At 40.9% G+C, this 16,718-nt stretch overlaps 1 protein-coding gene across 1 annotated transcript in view; it reads right to left on the bottom strand.

Annotated features, from left to right (window-relative positions):
- Window positions 1-16,718, bottom strand: part of GLDC (glycine decarboxylase) — a 97,350-nt gene that overhangs the window by 70,526 nt on the left and 10,106 nt on the right. The window contains exon 3 of the mRNA XM_059071850.2: window positions 5,976-6,111. Within this exon, the coding sequence (XP_058927833.1) occupies window positions 5,976-6,111 (136 nt within the window). The remainder of the gene's footprint in view (window positions 1-5,975; window positions 6,112-16,718) is intronic.

The raw sequence follows: 16,718 nt of genomic DNA, 5'->3' as shown, positions 1-16,718 counted from the left end.
AAAGGGAATCTAAGCAAAAATGGCACACAAAAGGCACAGGCAAGGGGTCACTGTGACCTCAGATCAGATAAGATCTTCATACACAGCATAGTCTGTCACCACAAAGACATATGCTTAGATAGCTGGGCTAACATGAAATTTTCATTTTACTCACAATCATTATTTGGCATATGGACAGACACACAAACTTATACACACACATACACAAAAAAGCATTCATATGAATCAGCTAGCCCATCCAAAGAATTCATCACAGCACTGAACAGAGTGTTGAAAAATGAGCAACAAACTCTCTATTAAAAGGAAAATGATTAAATAAATTAGACAATATGCATATAATACTATGGATTGTGAAAATGATATGTAGAAATATTTTCTGACATAGAAGATGCTCATGATACATTAATTTAAAAATTAAAATGTAAAATACTACAATCCGATTTTTGTAAATTTGTAAAAACGTGAACCAAAATGTAAACAGTCATTTTCTCTGGGTGGCAAGATTAACCATAATTTTTACTTTCTTTTTATTATATGTTCTAAATTTTAAAGACATTGGCTACCATTTATTAACCATCTTCTGTGTGTCAGGAACATGTTTACAACCTTTTTTTGCTGATTATGTGATGCATGCTCTTTGTAAAAAGTTGGAAAATTGAGATAACTAGAAAATAAAATCACCCATAATCCCAGAACTCCAAGATAACAATAGTTAACATTTAGGTACATTTCGTTTCAGTTTCTGTTTCTGCTCATTTTTCTGTTGTGTTGTTTGCCCCTTTTCTTGTTAATTTGTGACTTTTCTATATACATTCTTTTTTTTTCTCTAGCTTTACTGAAGTATAATTCACAAAACTGCGTATATTAAAAGTGTACAACATGATGTTTTGATATACGTATACTTTGTGAAATGACTACCACAATCAGGTTAATTAATTTCAGTCTCTTTTTGACATCACAATCATATTTATACTTCAAAGTAAGATGGTACTCTGTATAAAGTTGTGTCTCGATTTTTTTTCTGTTAACATTATTCCATGGACAATTTCTAATAACTTTAAATATTATTCAGAAATATGCATTTGATTGTTATGTGTTATTAAATCATTTATCATAATTTATTTAACAAGTCCCCTCAAGTTGAACATTACTTTTGGTTTTTAAATATTAGAAATAGCATAACAGTGAACATCCTTATCTTTGTATTATTTCCTTAGGATAAATCCCTAGATATGGAATTTCAAATCATAAGGTGTACGATAATCGATTTCAAATCTTTCAGGACATATGCCATGTTTTTCTCTAGACAGTTCACACCATTCTGTATTCCCTTAAGTAATACAGTGATTCACAGGTTTCCCTGTAGCTTCACCAATGCTAAGTATTAAGAAGCTCTGGGTGTCAACCTAAATTCTCTAATTTATTACCTGTGAACTGGGACAAGTCACTAAACCTCTCCCTGCCAATTTCTCTTGGCCATCAATGGAGATAACATCACCCATATCAGATATTATCTTAACACTCAAGTCCAATTAACATACATAAAGCATTTTGGAAATAGTAAAGTCCTTCCCAAATGCTGGTTGTTTGGAAAAGATTTTATTCTCTGTCCCTGTCTTAGAAATTTTTTTTAAACACTCGTAGACTTCTCCCAAATGATTTATTCATACTTCTATTCAGATATTATTAGATATTTCTACTTGGAAACAATTTCTTTCTGGAAATTCATCACATCCCATGTCAGCATCACATTCCCTATCCTTCCTCCAACCAGCTCGCCAAACAAGGTAGTTTCTTTTCTTAAATATTCTTATTCCTTCAAAGTTACCACTATCATGCCAATTCTCAAGGTTAAAACTCCAGATTTTTTTAGGCCCAAATGATGACCAATTGCCATTAGTCTTCCTTCTGACGTCCTATATCCACCCCTTTGTTGCCTTACTAGCCTAGCACAGTGCTTAAAATAGGAAATTATCGAATATTTCTGGTGCAAATGTATGTGTCTGACTTTCCTGCTAAAATGGGGATGGCTCCCCAGTTACCTGCAAGAAAAAGCCCCAAACCTCCCAAACACAGTCCTTCATACCTGAGACCATGCTATTCCTTTGCTCACAGACTTTGGGATTTAATATTCCCCCTCCCTTGTTCAGCCTTTCTCTCCTTGCTCAAAGTCCAAGCTTAGGCTGGTGCTAATTAGCACTGCTAAAAGGAGAGAGCTTTAAAACTTTTCTTGCAAAGATGACAAATACATGATCCTACTTCTTTTACTTGTAAACTTCTTTTGTAATCCACACTTTTTTTTTACACTAATAAACAGACATAAGTGGTCTTAAAAATCATCTATTAATGGACACAGGTTGGTGAATCTCAAGCCTGGAGATACTAAATAAACCCTCATTTCAGGAGAAAAATGCTAGCACAGGGCCTGCCATCCTGCATAAAAGGGGTTAGTTGCCTCAGGCAAAACAGTGATCAAGAAAATGTCTGTCATCTACAATTTCTATGTTCCAACTTATATTTAACTCAATTGATTTCTGTTTCTAGATATAGTTTAATATTAAAAACCAAAAAGTATCTGCATATCCAAGAAGGCATTCTGTTCTGCTCAAAAAGGATGCATGATATATTTAACATGGCATTAACATTTATTCCAAAATAATCCGTATTCTCTACGATTTTAACCAAAAAAGGCGTGGGGGAGTTGCAGGAAGACAAACATTCATGAGATTCTCTCATTTAAATCCCAGTGCCAACATTACACAAAACAGAAATAGTCACAATGGAAAGGTACGTGTTTTGATATTAGTTAACTGATATTATCAGCAATCGAAAATTTCAAAAAGTAGACTCCATAAAATATATTCTAGGCCTAATGTAAATCTTCTTGTAAGAGCCCAAATGTTTGTATTCTCTGGAGGCTATGTTACCCATTTATTTTCACCTCACGTCACCGGAATTTGTTGGTTCCATCTCTATGGCAACCATTCAGAAGGGTGATAATGTGAAGTCTACCCAAGCTCATGTGCACAGCCCTCCCTATCAGGGCTGGCAAGGGCCAGTATCACCCTCTGTTTCAGATCAGCTTTCGGAGAATGCAAAGGAACAATACTTAAAATGCACCCCAAAACCAGAAATGAAAAGCAAAGAACAACACTGTCTCCCTCTCAAAACTCTGGCGGATCCTAAAGTAAATGAACATATCCACTCACAGCCAGGAAGCAATATGGTGAATATTCTTTGCGGCCACCAAGAGCGAAGACAGCTGGCCCATATTCAGAGGGCTGGAATGCTGCAGCCCGTTCATGTACTTAGGAGGCTTGTTTTGTAAGGAGGAGACAGGCCATTTGCTTTTGAAATCAAACTTGGAGTTTACCATCCAAACTTTTACAAATACCCCAGGGGAAAAGAAGCCCTCAGCAATACAAATACCTTCACACGCGTTCACACATACACAAACACACACACACACAAAGCAGAAAAACTACTTCTTTGACAGTTCATTCCCGTTCTCCTATTAATAAAGACATGGAGCATATTGAAACCAAAAGCAATGCAGGAGTCATTAGGCCAACAGATCTGGCGTCTATAATGATGGGACATGAATCACTGCATCTAGGACAAACACCCTTACCAACCAGGACTACCTTTGCACTTATGCAAAAGTAGACAAAAGATACAAAGGCGCTGCGCTTCCCACCCAGACTAACCTATGTCCTGAGCTACACACATGCCTTGGTCCTCAGAACTACAGGTCTGGGCTTTAGGCACCAGATGAAGGCCTGCTGTGCTGACGGCCCAACACATATTCACTCACAGACTCAAACACACAGAAACCGCTATATTTGTTTGAGTGTAAGTTCAAACAGTGTAAGTTCAGAGTGTAAGTTCACATATGGCAAGTAGTCAAAACAGTACCTCTATTCCTAGTACTAAGAACACTTTGTGCAAAGTTTAAAATTACGTAGGGTATCAGGTTTACTCTCTAAAATGTCAAAATTGTCAAAGTTTGTAATCTTAGATGGGGCTGCATATTTCTCTGTGTGTTTCTGTGTGTGTGTGTGTGTGTGTGTGTGTGTTTTAGAGGTGACTACACGTTTTAAAGGGAGAATGAGGCAGTGGGGAGGGGAATGATCAGGGACTCAGTAGAGTCTGGGAAACGAAAATTTACAAAAACAGGAAGGGGGCCATCCACATGAAACCCATCTGGGTTTGCTAACTGGTGCTCATAGAAGTTAGGCTCCTACCCAACCACAGAAGCTGGGAGACATGGACCCCATCTTCAGGAGTTGACTAGAACAAACAGTAATTTGGGGGGTAGGTTTAAGTCTTCTCAGGCAGGCACTCACTTCTATTTTTGAGGAAAAAAATGGACTAACAGATGTCTCAATAGTCTGTCATAGGATGGCAGGTGGACAGCTTCTTATATGAGGTGATTATACTGAAATGAGAACTTTGGTCACTTGATTCAAATTAACTCTGACAGAATTTTATTAAATAAAACCTATTTTTAAAACAGATGTGAAGTGTTCAGCAAATGTTTAAGATATATTGCTGTGGAGCATGTACTTAGTATTTCAAAGGAGGCAATTCCGTGCTTTCTCATGGGGGGCTCCACATTCCCTTTACTAAAGTTGATTATTTTTCTATATGCTAACCTAAAAGATAGTCTCTGCATCTTGCTATAAATACCTTTGAATTGCAGAGGCAATCACTTACTCTGTCCATGCATAATAATGGTCCTATTAAAAATTAAATTTACCTCATAAACCAACCAACTCAAAAAAAAAAAAAAAAAAAATCACCCAGGAAGTATCAAAACCTTCCCAGGCTTGGTTTGTTTCTATGCTAGAGATGGTAAGTGCACACATTCCTCTGGAGATAAGGTTATCAGTTGAAATAAAGTTTCAATTCAAAGATGCTGGTGTATACAATGGCACTGATCCAAAAACAAGAGAAAGAAAGGCCCAGGGGTCCCCATCTTTCCTCCTCCATAGTCAGACAATATTTCCCAGTGGGCAGAAGAAGCAGATGCTCTGATCTGCTCTCAGGCACCTTTGAAGCCATGGCCTTTGCCCATTAAGAAGTACCCAAGGTGTTTTCTTGTTTAGTGTATACTAGGACGTGAACCTCTGTTTCCTTCTTTCTATCATACAGCAAACAGGAATGGAAAAGCAAGATAGCATAGAAGTTTTCCTCAAGTGCAGGAGAAACATTTTCATTTTGTGCAACCTGTGGCAGCCAGAGTGGGCAGGGACAAGAACACCCCCTACCACACCCCCTAGAGGACTACGAATGAGTTACCTGATAGGTGAGGTGGAGGCAGAACAAGTAACAGCATTAACAGCTCAGCCTTGTCTTTGGTTGTTTCTAGAAGAGCCTGTTCACAGAATACACATGTTCTCTTTCTCTACAAAGTGCTAAGTAATAAAGCTAACATCTTCATCTCCATCTACCTGATACAATGTCTTCTTTTTTCAGTTGGTCATAAACCTAGAATATTGGTTTGGGGCAGGGGGCAGAGGAGGGGGGTATAATTAACTGTAGCTCCTAAAATCCTGAGAGAAGACAATGGACCAAGATTTTGACTCACTGAGTAATCTCAGACAGCCTAAAATCGTAGTGTCTCCAAAGAATAAAGCCTTGAATCTGCCCACCTGCAGGTTTGATATCTTACTCAAAAACTCTCAGTGAGAACAAACACAGAGTCACCAAGAGGAAGAGATGCCCAGCATCCACAATTTTGAGCTCTAGATTATTTTATGGGAATAAAAGCGGAAAGAAGCTTCTAAGTCCTCTACATTTGAGTAAGGAAATCTCCCACGCCAGAGAAAGCCAGGTAGGTTCCTGCAGGTTAGGGATAGCACTAGAGTATGGGTGTCAGTGGGCAAGTTCTGAGGCTTTGCAGGGTGGGGACACAGAAAGAGTCATGCAAATCAAATCACAGCACTCCCGTTTTTCATCAAGAAATACATTACCATCCTGAGTTCTCCAGTAAGTTCCGCAAAATTGTCTGTGGCACTGAGCAGTTATAATAGCCCATGCCAATATATGATCTCCAAATCTGGTTCTTGCTGGAAATGGCATGCAGAGTTGCAAGGATTTCATTTTCACCTGATTGTGGGAAAGAGAGAAATGTTACAGAGGGAAAATGTCTCAAAAGAGAACTCTAGTTATAGCTTAAAGCCCTAGCTTTGTTTGAATATTGACATGAGGAGAACAACTATATGGAAAATATAAGAATTATCCTTTGGGGGCTTCCCTGGTGGCTCAGTGGTTAAGAATCCGCCTGCCAATGCAGGGGACACGGGTTCGAGCCCTGGTCCAGGAAGATCCCACATGCCACAGAGCAACTAAGCCCGTGTGCCACAACTGAGCCTGCACTCTAGAGCCTGTGAGCCACAACTACTGAAGCCCATGTGCCACAACTACTGAAGCCCACACGCCTAGAGCCCGTGCTCCGCAACAAGAGAAGCCACCGCAATGGGAAGCCTGCACACCGCAACAAAGAGTAGCCGCAACTAGAGAAAGCCTGTGTGCAGCAATGAAGACCCAATGCAGCCAAAAATAAAATAAATTTAAAAAAAAAAAAAAAGAATTATCCTCTCAGCAACACTAAGTACTAGATGCAGGAACCTGAAAAATCCCCAAACAACACTCAGTTACTCCTCAAGGTTGGTTCCTCATAATTTTTTTTGGCTCTTCTTCTTTTGGCTTTGTCAGAATTTCCCAGTTTTGACACCTGCCTCATTTCAGTTTTCTTCTGTTCCCTTCACATGTTTTATTTACACCAAATAAAAATTCTGCTCCTGGTAAAATATTTTTCCTTTTATTCATTTTTTTTGGGGGGGGTTAATTTATTTTATTTATTTTTGGCTGCGTTGGGTCTTTGTTGCTGCACATGGGCTTTCTCTAGTTGCAGTGAGTGGGGGCTTCTCTTTGTTGTAGCGCGGGGGCTTCTCACTGTGGTGGCTTCTCTTGTTGAGGAGCATGGGCTCTAGGCACGCAGGCTTCAGTAGTTGTGGCTCGTGGGCTCTTGAGCTCAGGCTCAGTAGTTGTGGTGCACGGGCTTAGTTGCTCTGCATCATGTGGGATCTTCCTGGACCAGGGCTTGAACCCGTGTCCCCTGCATTGGCAGGCAGATTCTTATCCACTGCGCCACCAGGGAAGTCCTGTTTTCCCTTTTAAATTGCCTTATACCAATAGTTGGTATGTCTTAAATAACACATGACCTACATTTTTCTCTTAAATTGCCGTGCTAATTCTGATACTTTTTCCTGTGTGTCACTGAAAGGGCTACTTATAAAAGGCCCTTCACCCAACCAAGAAAATATCAGTTATAATAAAAGACCCACATGCAGGATTTTTTTTAATATTTATTTTCCTCATTTTTCCCCCTTTGGGTTTGTTTGTTTTTGTTTTTTTTTTTTTTTTTGCTGCATCTGGGTCTTAGTTGCAGCACGTGGGATTTTCATTGAGGCATGAGGCATGCGGGATCTTTCGTTACAGTGCACAGGCTCTTTGTTGTGGCGCATGTGCTTTTCTCTAGTTGTGGCACTCAGGCTTCTCTCTAGTTGTTGCGTGTGGATTTTCTCTTCCTTAGTTGTGGTGTGTGCGCTCCAGGGTGTGTGTGTGGGCTCTGTTGTTTTTGGCACACGGGCTCTCTCATTGAGGCGCGTGAGCTCAATAGTTGTGGTGCCTGGGCTTAGTTGCCCTGCAGCATGTGGGATCTTAGTTCCCTGACCAGGGGTCGAACCTGCGTCCCCTGCACTGGAAGGCAGATTCTTCACCACTGGACCACCAGGAAAGTCTTAACCAGTATTTTCATTAGGGAACTAGGTAATTAAGGAGGAATTATAAAAGTCCTCGGATACAGATGAGACCCTATTTTGGGTCATGCATGTAATAACAGCATCTGACATTTTGAGCACTTACTCTTTGCCAGGAATTGTACCAAATGCTTTCCACATCACTTTGGAAACTAAGGCTTGAAGAGAACCACTCACCTAAGGCTACACGGTTTTAAATTAGCTACCCAGCCTAACTCTAGCTTCCACACTTTCCTGAATGGGCCAGATTTCGACCTGCTACATGTTTAGCACTTATACTGAAAGATACTTTCTAGATACAAATGACCTTACCTGGTTCTTTCTCTGCCCCTCTGCATATAGTTAGATCATGTTACTAAAATTTAACTGAGATTTAACTACTTAGGCACATGTCTGCCCCCTTTAAGATCTTACAGACTCAGGGACTTCCCTGGTGGTCCAGTGGTTAAGAATCCACCTTCCAATGCAGGGGATGCAGGTTCAATTCCTGGTTGGGGGACTAAGATCCCACACGCCACAGGGCAAGTAAGCCCGCGTGCCACAACTACTGAGCCTGCGCACCTCAACTAGAGCCTGCGAGCCACAAACTACAGAGCCCACGTGCTCTGGACCCCGCGCACCACAACTACAGAGCCCGTGCACCACAACTAGAGATAGAAAACCCTCATACCACAACTAGAGAGAAGCTCGCGTACCACAATAAAAGATCCCACATGCCTCAACAAAGACCTAACATAGCCAAAAAAAAAAAAAATTAGGGACTCAGCCACTAAATCTTGGAATTGATTGATTTTATTGTTACAAATCTAGGTACAGCAATCTCTAAAATGGCAAACTGGCTAGGAAGATGCTTCATGATGTTTTAATTCTACTGAACTCTGTGACTGTTATTCTCATTAATCCTTGTTTATCTTCATTGAAAACACTGTCACCTTCCATCCTACCCTCCCACCCCACTTCCTTTCACAGTAAATAAATTCACAAGAGATGTGTCATTTTGCCAGACTAGGCTAACAAAAGAGAGGAGTAAGTATCAGTTTACAAGTATAGGTTTCATGAGTAAATACAACCCTACTGCCTTATGATGGACAATCTTGCCTTCTTCCACGGAAGATTTAGTAACTATAGGTGAAAGTACAATAAAACAATATCTGAGGAGATATGCAAGTACAACATCCTTAGGAACAATCATGAAAGAAATCCAATCACTTCCCAAAGTCTTCTTAGGGCAGAGTGATTAAGAAGCCCAGTAGGAGGGGAAATTAGCAGTGCCTGGCTTGCACCCAATTCAGCAAGGCCAGCTTCAATTAAGATCCTGTGCAAGAAAGACAGGTCCCTGTTCCATATTATTCCATGAAGACAAAAGGTCCAGCTCTCAAATGAGAACAGTCTTTGAAGGACTTTGTCAAATTAAGAGTTTAACCTTTGAAAGTCATAGAGTATTGAGTAATATGATTTTTTTTTCTATATTACAGAAAGATAATGCTATTGGTAGTGTGGATAGGTCAGAGAGGAGACTCTGGAAACAGGGGGATATGGTAAGAGGCCAGCACAATAGTCCAGAAGGGAGATGGTCCAGGGAGTGTTATGGGTTAAAGGGTGAAACTATCCTCTAAAGAGATACATTGAAGTCCTAACCCCAGGTACCTAAACTAGTACATAAAACATCAGTGGCTGCTATGAGAGATGTTGATATTTATCTGGAGACCCTGAACTCTCAACTAGAATGGTGGAGGAACCTGATTCTTCCTTTTGCGAGAAAACCCATTCTCTCATACCTCCTAGCAGGGCTGAGGATGTTAGTGCAAGTTCGTGTGCCCAGTGAAAGAGCTTCAGTTAAAGCCCAGTTCCTTCCTCATCCATTCTGCAGCCTATCCTGTCCACATGCCTTCACCTCTGCAGACTAGCCAGGAACCCAATGCCACATCCCACATCAGTTCAGGGTGTCCATATATCAATACATATCATCATCCCTCATAGTTGCCAACATCCTACACACTTGGATAAAACACTTAAAGGCCAATTAGCATAAAAGAGCAAAAAAACTAATTTTAGTTAAGACTCAGAAGCATAAAAATGTTCAAACCTGAGACACACAAGCTTTTAATCCTGTAACAGGGGAGACTTCCCTGGTGGCACAGTGGTTAAGACTACATACTCCCAATGCAGGGGGCCGGGGTTCGATCCCTGCTCAGGGAACTAGATCACACATGCATGCCACAACTAAGAGTCCGCATGCCACGTATAAGGAGCCTGCCTGCTACAACTAAGACCCAGTGCAACCAAATAATCCTATAACAGATATACTCTAGTCCCTATGGGACCAATTTTTCCAAGCACCTGTGGGCTCTGCCCCTACCCAGATAGAGCTAATACAAATACAGCAGGCCCTCCAGGACCCACAACTTCCAAATTTGTGGATTTCAACCAAGAATCAAAAGTATTCAGAAATGTAAAGCAATTATACTCCAATAAAGATGTTTAAAATATATATATATATTCAGAAAAAAAAAATTTCAGAAAGTTCCTAAAAGCAAAACTTGAATTTGCCAGTGTTGGCAACTATTTACATAGTATTTACAACTATTTACATAGAATTTACCTTGTATTAAAACTACCTACATAGCATTTACATTGTATTAGGTATTATAAGTAATCTAGGGATGATTTAAAGTATATTGGGAGATTGTGCACAGGTTATATGCAAATGCTGCACCATTTTATATAAGGGACTTGAGCATCCAAGGATTTTGGTATGGTGGAGGGTGGGGGTAAAGGGGCACCTGAAGCCAATCCCTCCTGGATACTGAGGGACAATTGTATTCCCTGATTGGCCCTCATCATAGCCTGGTCTTGACAACCAATTTTACATTCTATTGGGAACAAAGTGAGTTAATGAGTAGTCCTCTGTACACCAAGCTAATGGACACTCATGAGCCATCAAGAGTAGGGTAGGTACTTGGTCATGCTTCTGAAAGTTATAATGGTCTGAGAAACCTTTACCATTCACTCATCCATTGCTCATCATGACAACCTAGAAGTCAAGACAGTCTGTGACTTGAAGAACAGAGAGTTAAACTGCTTCTTACTGTGATAAAATCAAGACCTCACCTAGAGATTATCATACTAAGTGAAGTCAGAAAGACAAAGACAAATACCACATGATATCAGTTATATGTGGAATCTAAAAAATGATACAAATGAACTTATTAACAAAACAGAAATAGACTCACAGACACAGAAAACAAACTTATAGTTACCAAAAGGGAAAGGGGAAGGGGGGATAAATCGGGAATTTGGGATTAACAGATACACACTACTATAAATAAAATAGATAAACAACAAGGACCTACTATATAGCACAAGGAACTATATTCAGTGTCTTCTAATAACCTATAATGGAAAAGAATTCAGTTATATGTATATAACTGAATCACTTTACACCTGATGCATTGTAAATCAACTATATGTCAATAAAAATAAATAAATTTTTAAAAAATCTAGACCTCAGGCTTTACCAGTCACATTTAATAAAAAACACTCCCCAAAAACACAACTTAGTGAGTGTCTGGATTATTTCTAATGTTTGTTCACTGGTCACCATTTCTCATACCTACTAATGAAATCTGACTTTGGTCCAATCAGCAGAAGAGCCAACCTAGTACATTTAGGATTCCAGAATTTGAGTTACTATGTTAAATAATACCAAGATACAATGGACATGGAGAGAAGGGGAGAAGAGGGAAAAGTCCACAAGCAGAGGTCTACTGCTGAACCTCTCTGAAATGGAGCATAGCAGAAGCAGTCTCTAAGAGCAAGTTTTGGGGCATGATTGGTCTAAATAAAAGCCCAAATCCTAACCATGCAATATCCACCACTGTACTTCACAATAGATTTAGATACCTTTCTCCTTTGGAAAAGAATGCCTTTCTAGAGAAATAGTGTGGGATCCTTAAGTCCAAAGTGGCAGTCTTTTCCACCTACGTAGTAAGACAAGCATTTTAAAAAGGCAATTGTGTCATCCAAACCCTGGGCAGCACAGCCCCAGGAAAGCTGTGTGAACAAAGAGGAGAGAGGAAAATGATCAGCTTCCCCCTGGAGTGAGCCCCACAGCAGTGCACATTCCTCACTCTTGTCCTTCCAACTTGACAAAAACAGCTTCCTCCTGTTAACAGGCCCAATTCCAGTAACTATCTTCCTGAATATGAAGGACAATGAAACAAACCAGGGAGGAAATGAGACAGAATGAGAAAGGGAATGTTCATTAAAAAACACTTGGATGGATAAACAACAAGGTCCTACTGTATAGCACAGGGAACTATATTCAATATCCTGTAAGAAACCATAATGGAAAAGAATATAAAAAACTATATCTATATATATAGACAGATACACACATATATAAAATATGAAAAACTATATATATATATATATATATATATATCTGAATCACTTTGCTGTAAACCAGAAACTAATACAACATTGCAAATCAACTATACTTCAATTTTAAAAATTAATAAATAAAAACAAAACACTTGGAGACAAACTGTCATTCTCCAGACGTCTGCCTACAGCCTCAAAGAGCAGACAGACCTTGCATTACTGTGCCCTCCCAGCCATGAAAGTCCTCAACCCTTTAGCGATCTAAGCAGTTAAGTTCTTTTCTTGTGGAATAAATACCTGCTTCTGACCTTGTTTTTCCCTCTATCTCAGCACGTTGCATAAGGCCCTGGTCCTAATGTACCAAGAACAGAGTTCAGTGACCTGGGCACCATTCCCTAAGAAACTACAGGTGGGTCTCCCAATGTTCCTGCTCCTCCTAATTCAGAATGAATGCTTCCTCCTTACATAATTCCATATAAGAGCTTTTCCAATAGTAACTCCCTTGTCACTTCCACCTAAAACGTCAAGGAGAATTTTGTGCCAACCACTTCCCCAAATATACTTTCTGGTAGGAATAAGCTGATTTAGCTGTTAAATTTCCAGGCCTAGGTTTTAATTTCCCATACATGTGAACTTGGACAAGAACTAGGAGAATGTCATTAGAATAAACAGGCAGGCTATATGGGTCAAGATACCTGCTACACCCCAACACACACACACACACACACACACACACACACACAGTTCCCCAACCTTAACCCATTCCCAAACACACAACACAATTTTTTTTGCCACAATTATATGGAAAAATGTATCCATGCTTTGCTTTTGCTTTTCTGACAATCTAAAAATATTATGCCTAAGTTTCCACAGAGTATATTTTATTCTACCATTTATATTAAAAAATAAATATATATGGATGTGTTGTATATTAACAGAATATCTCTGGGATGATTCTTAAGAAACTGATAAGTAAGAAGGGGTCTTGCTTACCCTGTATATCTTTTCATGCTTTTGAATTTTGGATAATATGCCTGTGTTATTTATTCAAAAAATTTAAATTGAGTTAAAATGTTACACCCAGAACAAAATCCTGCTTGTGAAATACATGGGTGCAGACATCTGCTGTCCCCACAGTGGCAGGTTGTCCACAGAGCATTTTCCAGGCAGCCCAGCAACACCCAGCACGGAGCAGCCACTCAATCAGCAATAGAGCCTCCCTCCCACTCCCTGCCCTTCATGTGCTTTGCAAGAGTCTCAGAAAAGGACTCCAAGGAAATCATCAGGACTGAAAACCAACAAACTCATATTTGAATTTCCCAGAAAGGGCTTTTTCTGCCAGAGGCTGAAGGGAAGAGCTGGGGCTAGAATGTGAGACTGCTTTAGCATTTTTTCTTGCCAAATCTTCTCAGGAACCATGGGGTGGGGTCCAGGGTCTCAAGATAAACCATGGATGATAGCATATATCAGGATTTTCTGATTTCCTGAGTGGAAGTCAGAATTTGCCTACAAACTCCATCCTAATGTGTAGCCTTTTTCTAACTTCGCCTAATCATTTGCAGCACCTCTCTCCCTCCCCCATAAATAACACTTACCCAGCCCATTAAACCCTACTCCCTCTTATTTGTCAAGTTTCTTTCCCTAGCAAAAGAGGGTTTCACAACCACAGTCTGCTGAATTATAGAATTTGTTCAGTCCAGGAAGGCAAACCAATCTATAAGCTCGTTAATGCAGAATAATGATAGGGAAACTCTTTGAATTGAAAACCCTTCAAGACTGGCAGAGGGGCACCCACCCCATGGGTCAGGATGTGGTCCGGGCAGCACCACACAGGCCTGACCTGGGGCTCTGGCATCCCAACCCTAATCCTGCCAGGCTCTTTCCCATCTTCTTGCTCAGCCAATTAATACCCCAGCTCACCCAGCCCCTCATGAGTCTTGGGAATTAGAACCCCCGGCCAGGCACCTCCAGCCGAGAGGGGCCAAGGCACGTCCAATCCGTGTTTCTGATGGCTCCATGGTCCCTTGGATCCACAGGAGTGAGCAGTCCCTAGAGCTCTGCCTGCTCACCCAAGAGATATACAGGTTCAAGACCTTTACAGCAGCTGTAGGAAAACCAGAACAGCATCCCATGGTGGGGTAGTGGGGACATGTCTGTTATTTACTTCTGGGACTGGGGTCACACTACTTTCTGTGGGAGACCTCCTCAACTGCCCCTTTTCATTCCATCTATAAACATTTACAAAAGAAGTGTACAGAGAAACATTACAATTCATAATATTTACCTGGAACACCAGTTGACCTACGTAAGCAGGCCAAATGGTCAATTTGAAATGAGAATCAGAGTGGAAGTCCTGGAGTGTTTGTTTTTCCTCTTTGCTGCCCTGTGAGTAGCTTGTCATGGCCAGCAGAGCAAGAACAAGAAGGGACAAATATATATTGAGTCCAACTCAAACAATTTAACATGTTTGCAGGAAAGAGAGAATTTTTATAGATCAAAGGAATACAGGCATATGGAGAAATTTGTAATCCAGCCCAGAATCTCACCAACTAAATTATAATCTCTTTGTGGACAGGACAATAGTGGTTGCTAGGTACATACTATGTGCTCAGAAAACACAAGTGAATGAAAATTCACCTAAACTCCTACATATAGTTAGCTCAATATTCACAATAACTCACCTATCACAGAATCCACAATGACAAATCAATGTGCAAACTGTTCTCACATCCCAAAAGGCATGAGCTTCAGAGAAACATTTCTAAAGGGAAACTTGCAGCTATTAAGCAAGTTCTGTGAAATAATACAGTGCCTACAATAATTTCATATTTTCCAAAATTTTGTTTCCTTATTGTTTAATCAGTTAGTACATTGGATGAGATGGACATTGAGAATCCTTACTAAAATTCCCAGTTTGCATTTTTATTAAAATACTTCAGGTTTGGGCTTCCCTGGTGGCGCAGTGGTTGAGAATCTGCCTGCCAATGCAGAGGACACGGGTTCGAGCCCTGGTCTGGGAAGATCCCACGTGCCGCGGAGCAACCAGGCCCGTGAGCCACAACTACTGAGCCTGCACGTCTGGAGCCTGTGCTCCGCAACGAGAAGCCGCGATAGTGAGAGGCCCGCGCACCCCGATGAAGAGTGGCCCCCACTCGCTGCAACTAGAGAAAGCCCTCGCACAGCAACAAAGACCCAACATAGCCATAAATTAATTAATTAATTAATTAATTTAAAAAAATACTTCAGGTTTAACAAGTAAAACAAACCTGAGCAGTCAAAACGAGATGAAAGTTCTTCACACATCATATAACAGAGATTTCTAAAAGCAAAGCACAGTGCCATTTGGTGGGGTGAAAAGAGGACATAAGGAATAGAAGCCAGAACACTCACCCTCCTGCAAGCAGCGCACAACCTCGTTGTGGGCCACCCCCCTTCAGGCTCCCAAGCTGACTCAGAGATTAGCAGGTCAGGCCCCCCACTCCCATTCCCATAAGGTGCTAACTGAGCTCCCATCCCAAAATGGATGGATGGGACTGCCTCACCTTGTCTCCCACCCCAGCCAGCCTGTGTGGACCTGGAAGTCCTTGGCCACTTGACTTTACCAATCCTCAAACTAAGCTAAACTCAGGCACCCCATTTCTCTGTTCCTGCTCACAAGACACTAAATGATGCTGGGTGAGGGGTCCTAGCAAACCTTACAGAGTCAAGCCATTAAATATCAGCAGGTCTTCCATGCAGGGTGATCTAGGCCCCTCACTACCCAGATGATCACTTTCTCACTTTTCTAATGCTCAGTCTCACCCTTCCTGCCTCTCACTTAGATCATCAGACAGGCAGCCCCTAAACTCCTCCCACCTCGGAGTGTCCTTATGTCATCACATGGACTTTCTTCTCTCTTATGCCTAAGAAACGTCCAGAATATGACACTGAGGTCCATAAACCCCTGACTTAAAATGTATCCTCTGGCCTCTTGGATTACTTCATCTCAGGCTGCTCTGCCTGTGTCCTTTTCCATGCTCTATTTCCCAATATCCTGGTTTCTACTTTCTTCCCAATACTCCATCCAAAGGAAATCTCACTCATTCTCATTAATTCATTCAGAAGACTCACTAAATCTGCAACTCCATCTCTAATCTCTCTCTTGAGCTCTAGACTCGTTATTTCCAACTACTGATTCAGCTTTTTCAAATGCATGTTCCTGAGTACCTCAAATTCAGTTCTTCTCAAACAATACCCATGATCTCGTCTTCCTCTAGGACCGTCCTCTTCTCCCTGTTTGCTCTCTGTTAATGACATCTCTATCACCCCAAGACACTCAGCCTAGAAACTGACTGACAGTCCTACTTGCTGCCCCTCTGGACTGACCACCATGTTTGTACCAAACCCATACTTCCCACAGGCTGCTCCCAGGCAATTATTGATACTAAGCCCAGCAGGAGAACTAATGCAAACCCATTCCTGTAAGATGTGGGACTCCTCTGATGGGTGACTTTGGTTCAAGGACTCTGC

Source organism: Kogia breviceps, chromosome 8 (genome assembly GCF_026419965.1).
Source record: "Kogia breviceps isolate mKogBre1 chromosome 8, mKogBre1 haplotype 1, whole genome shotgun sequence".
Classification (NCBI taxonomy): domain Eukaryota; kingdom Metazoa; phylum Chordata; class Mammalia; order Artiodactyla; family Physeteridae; genus Kogia; species Kogia breviceps.
This window is presented reverse-complemented; position numbering and strand designations above follow the sequence as displayed.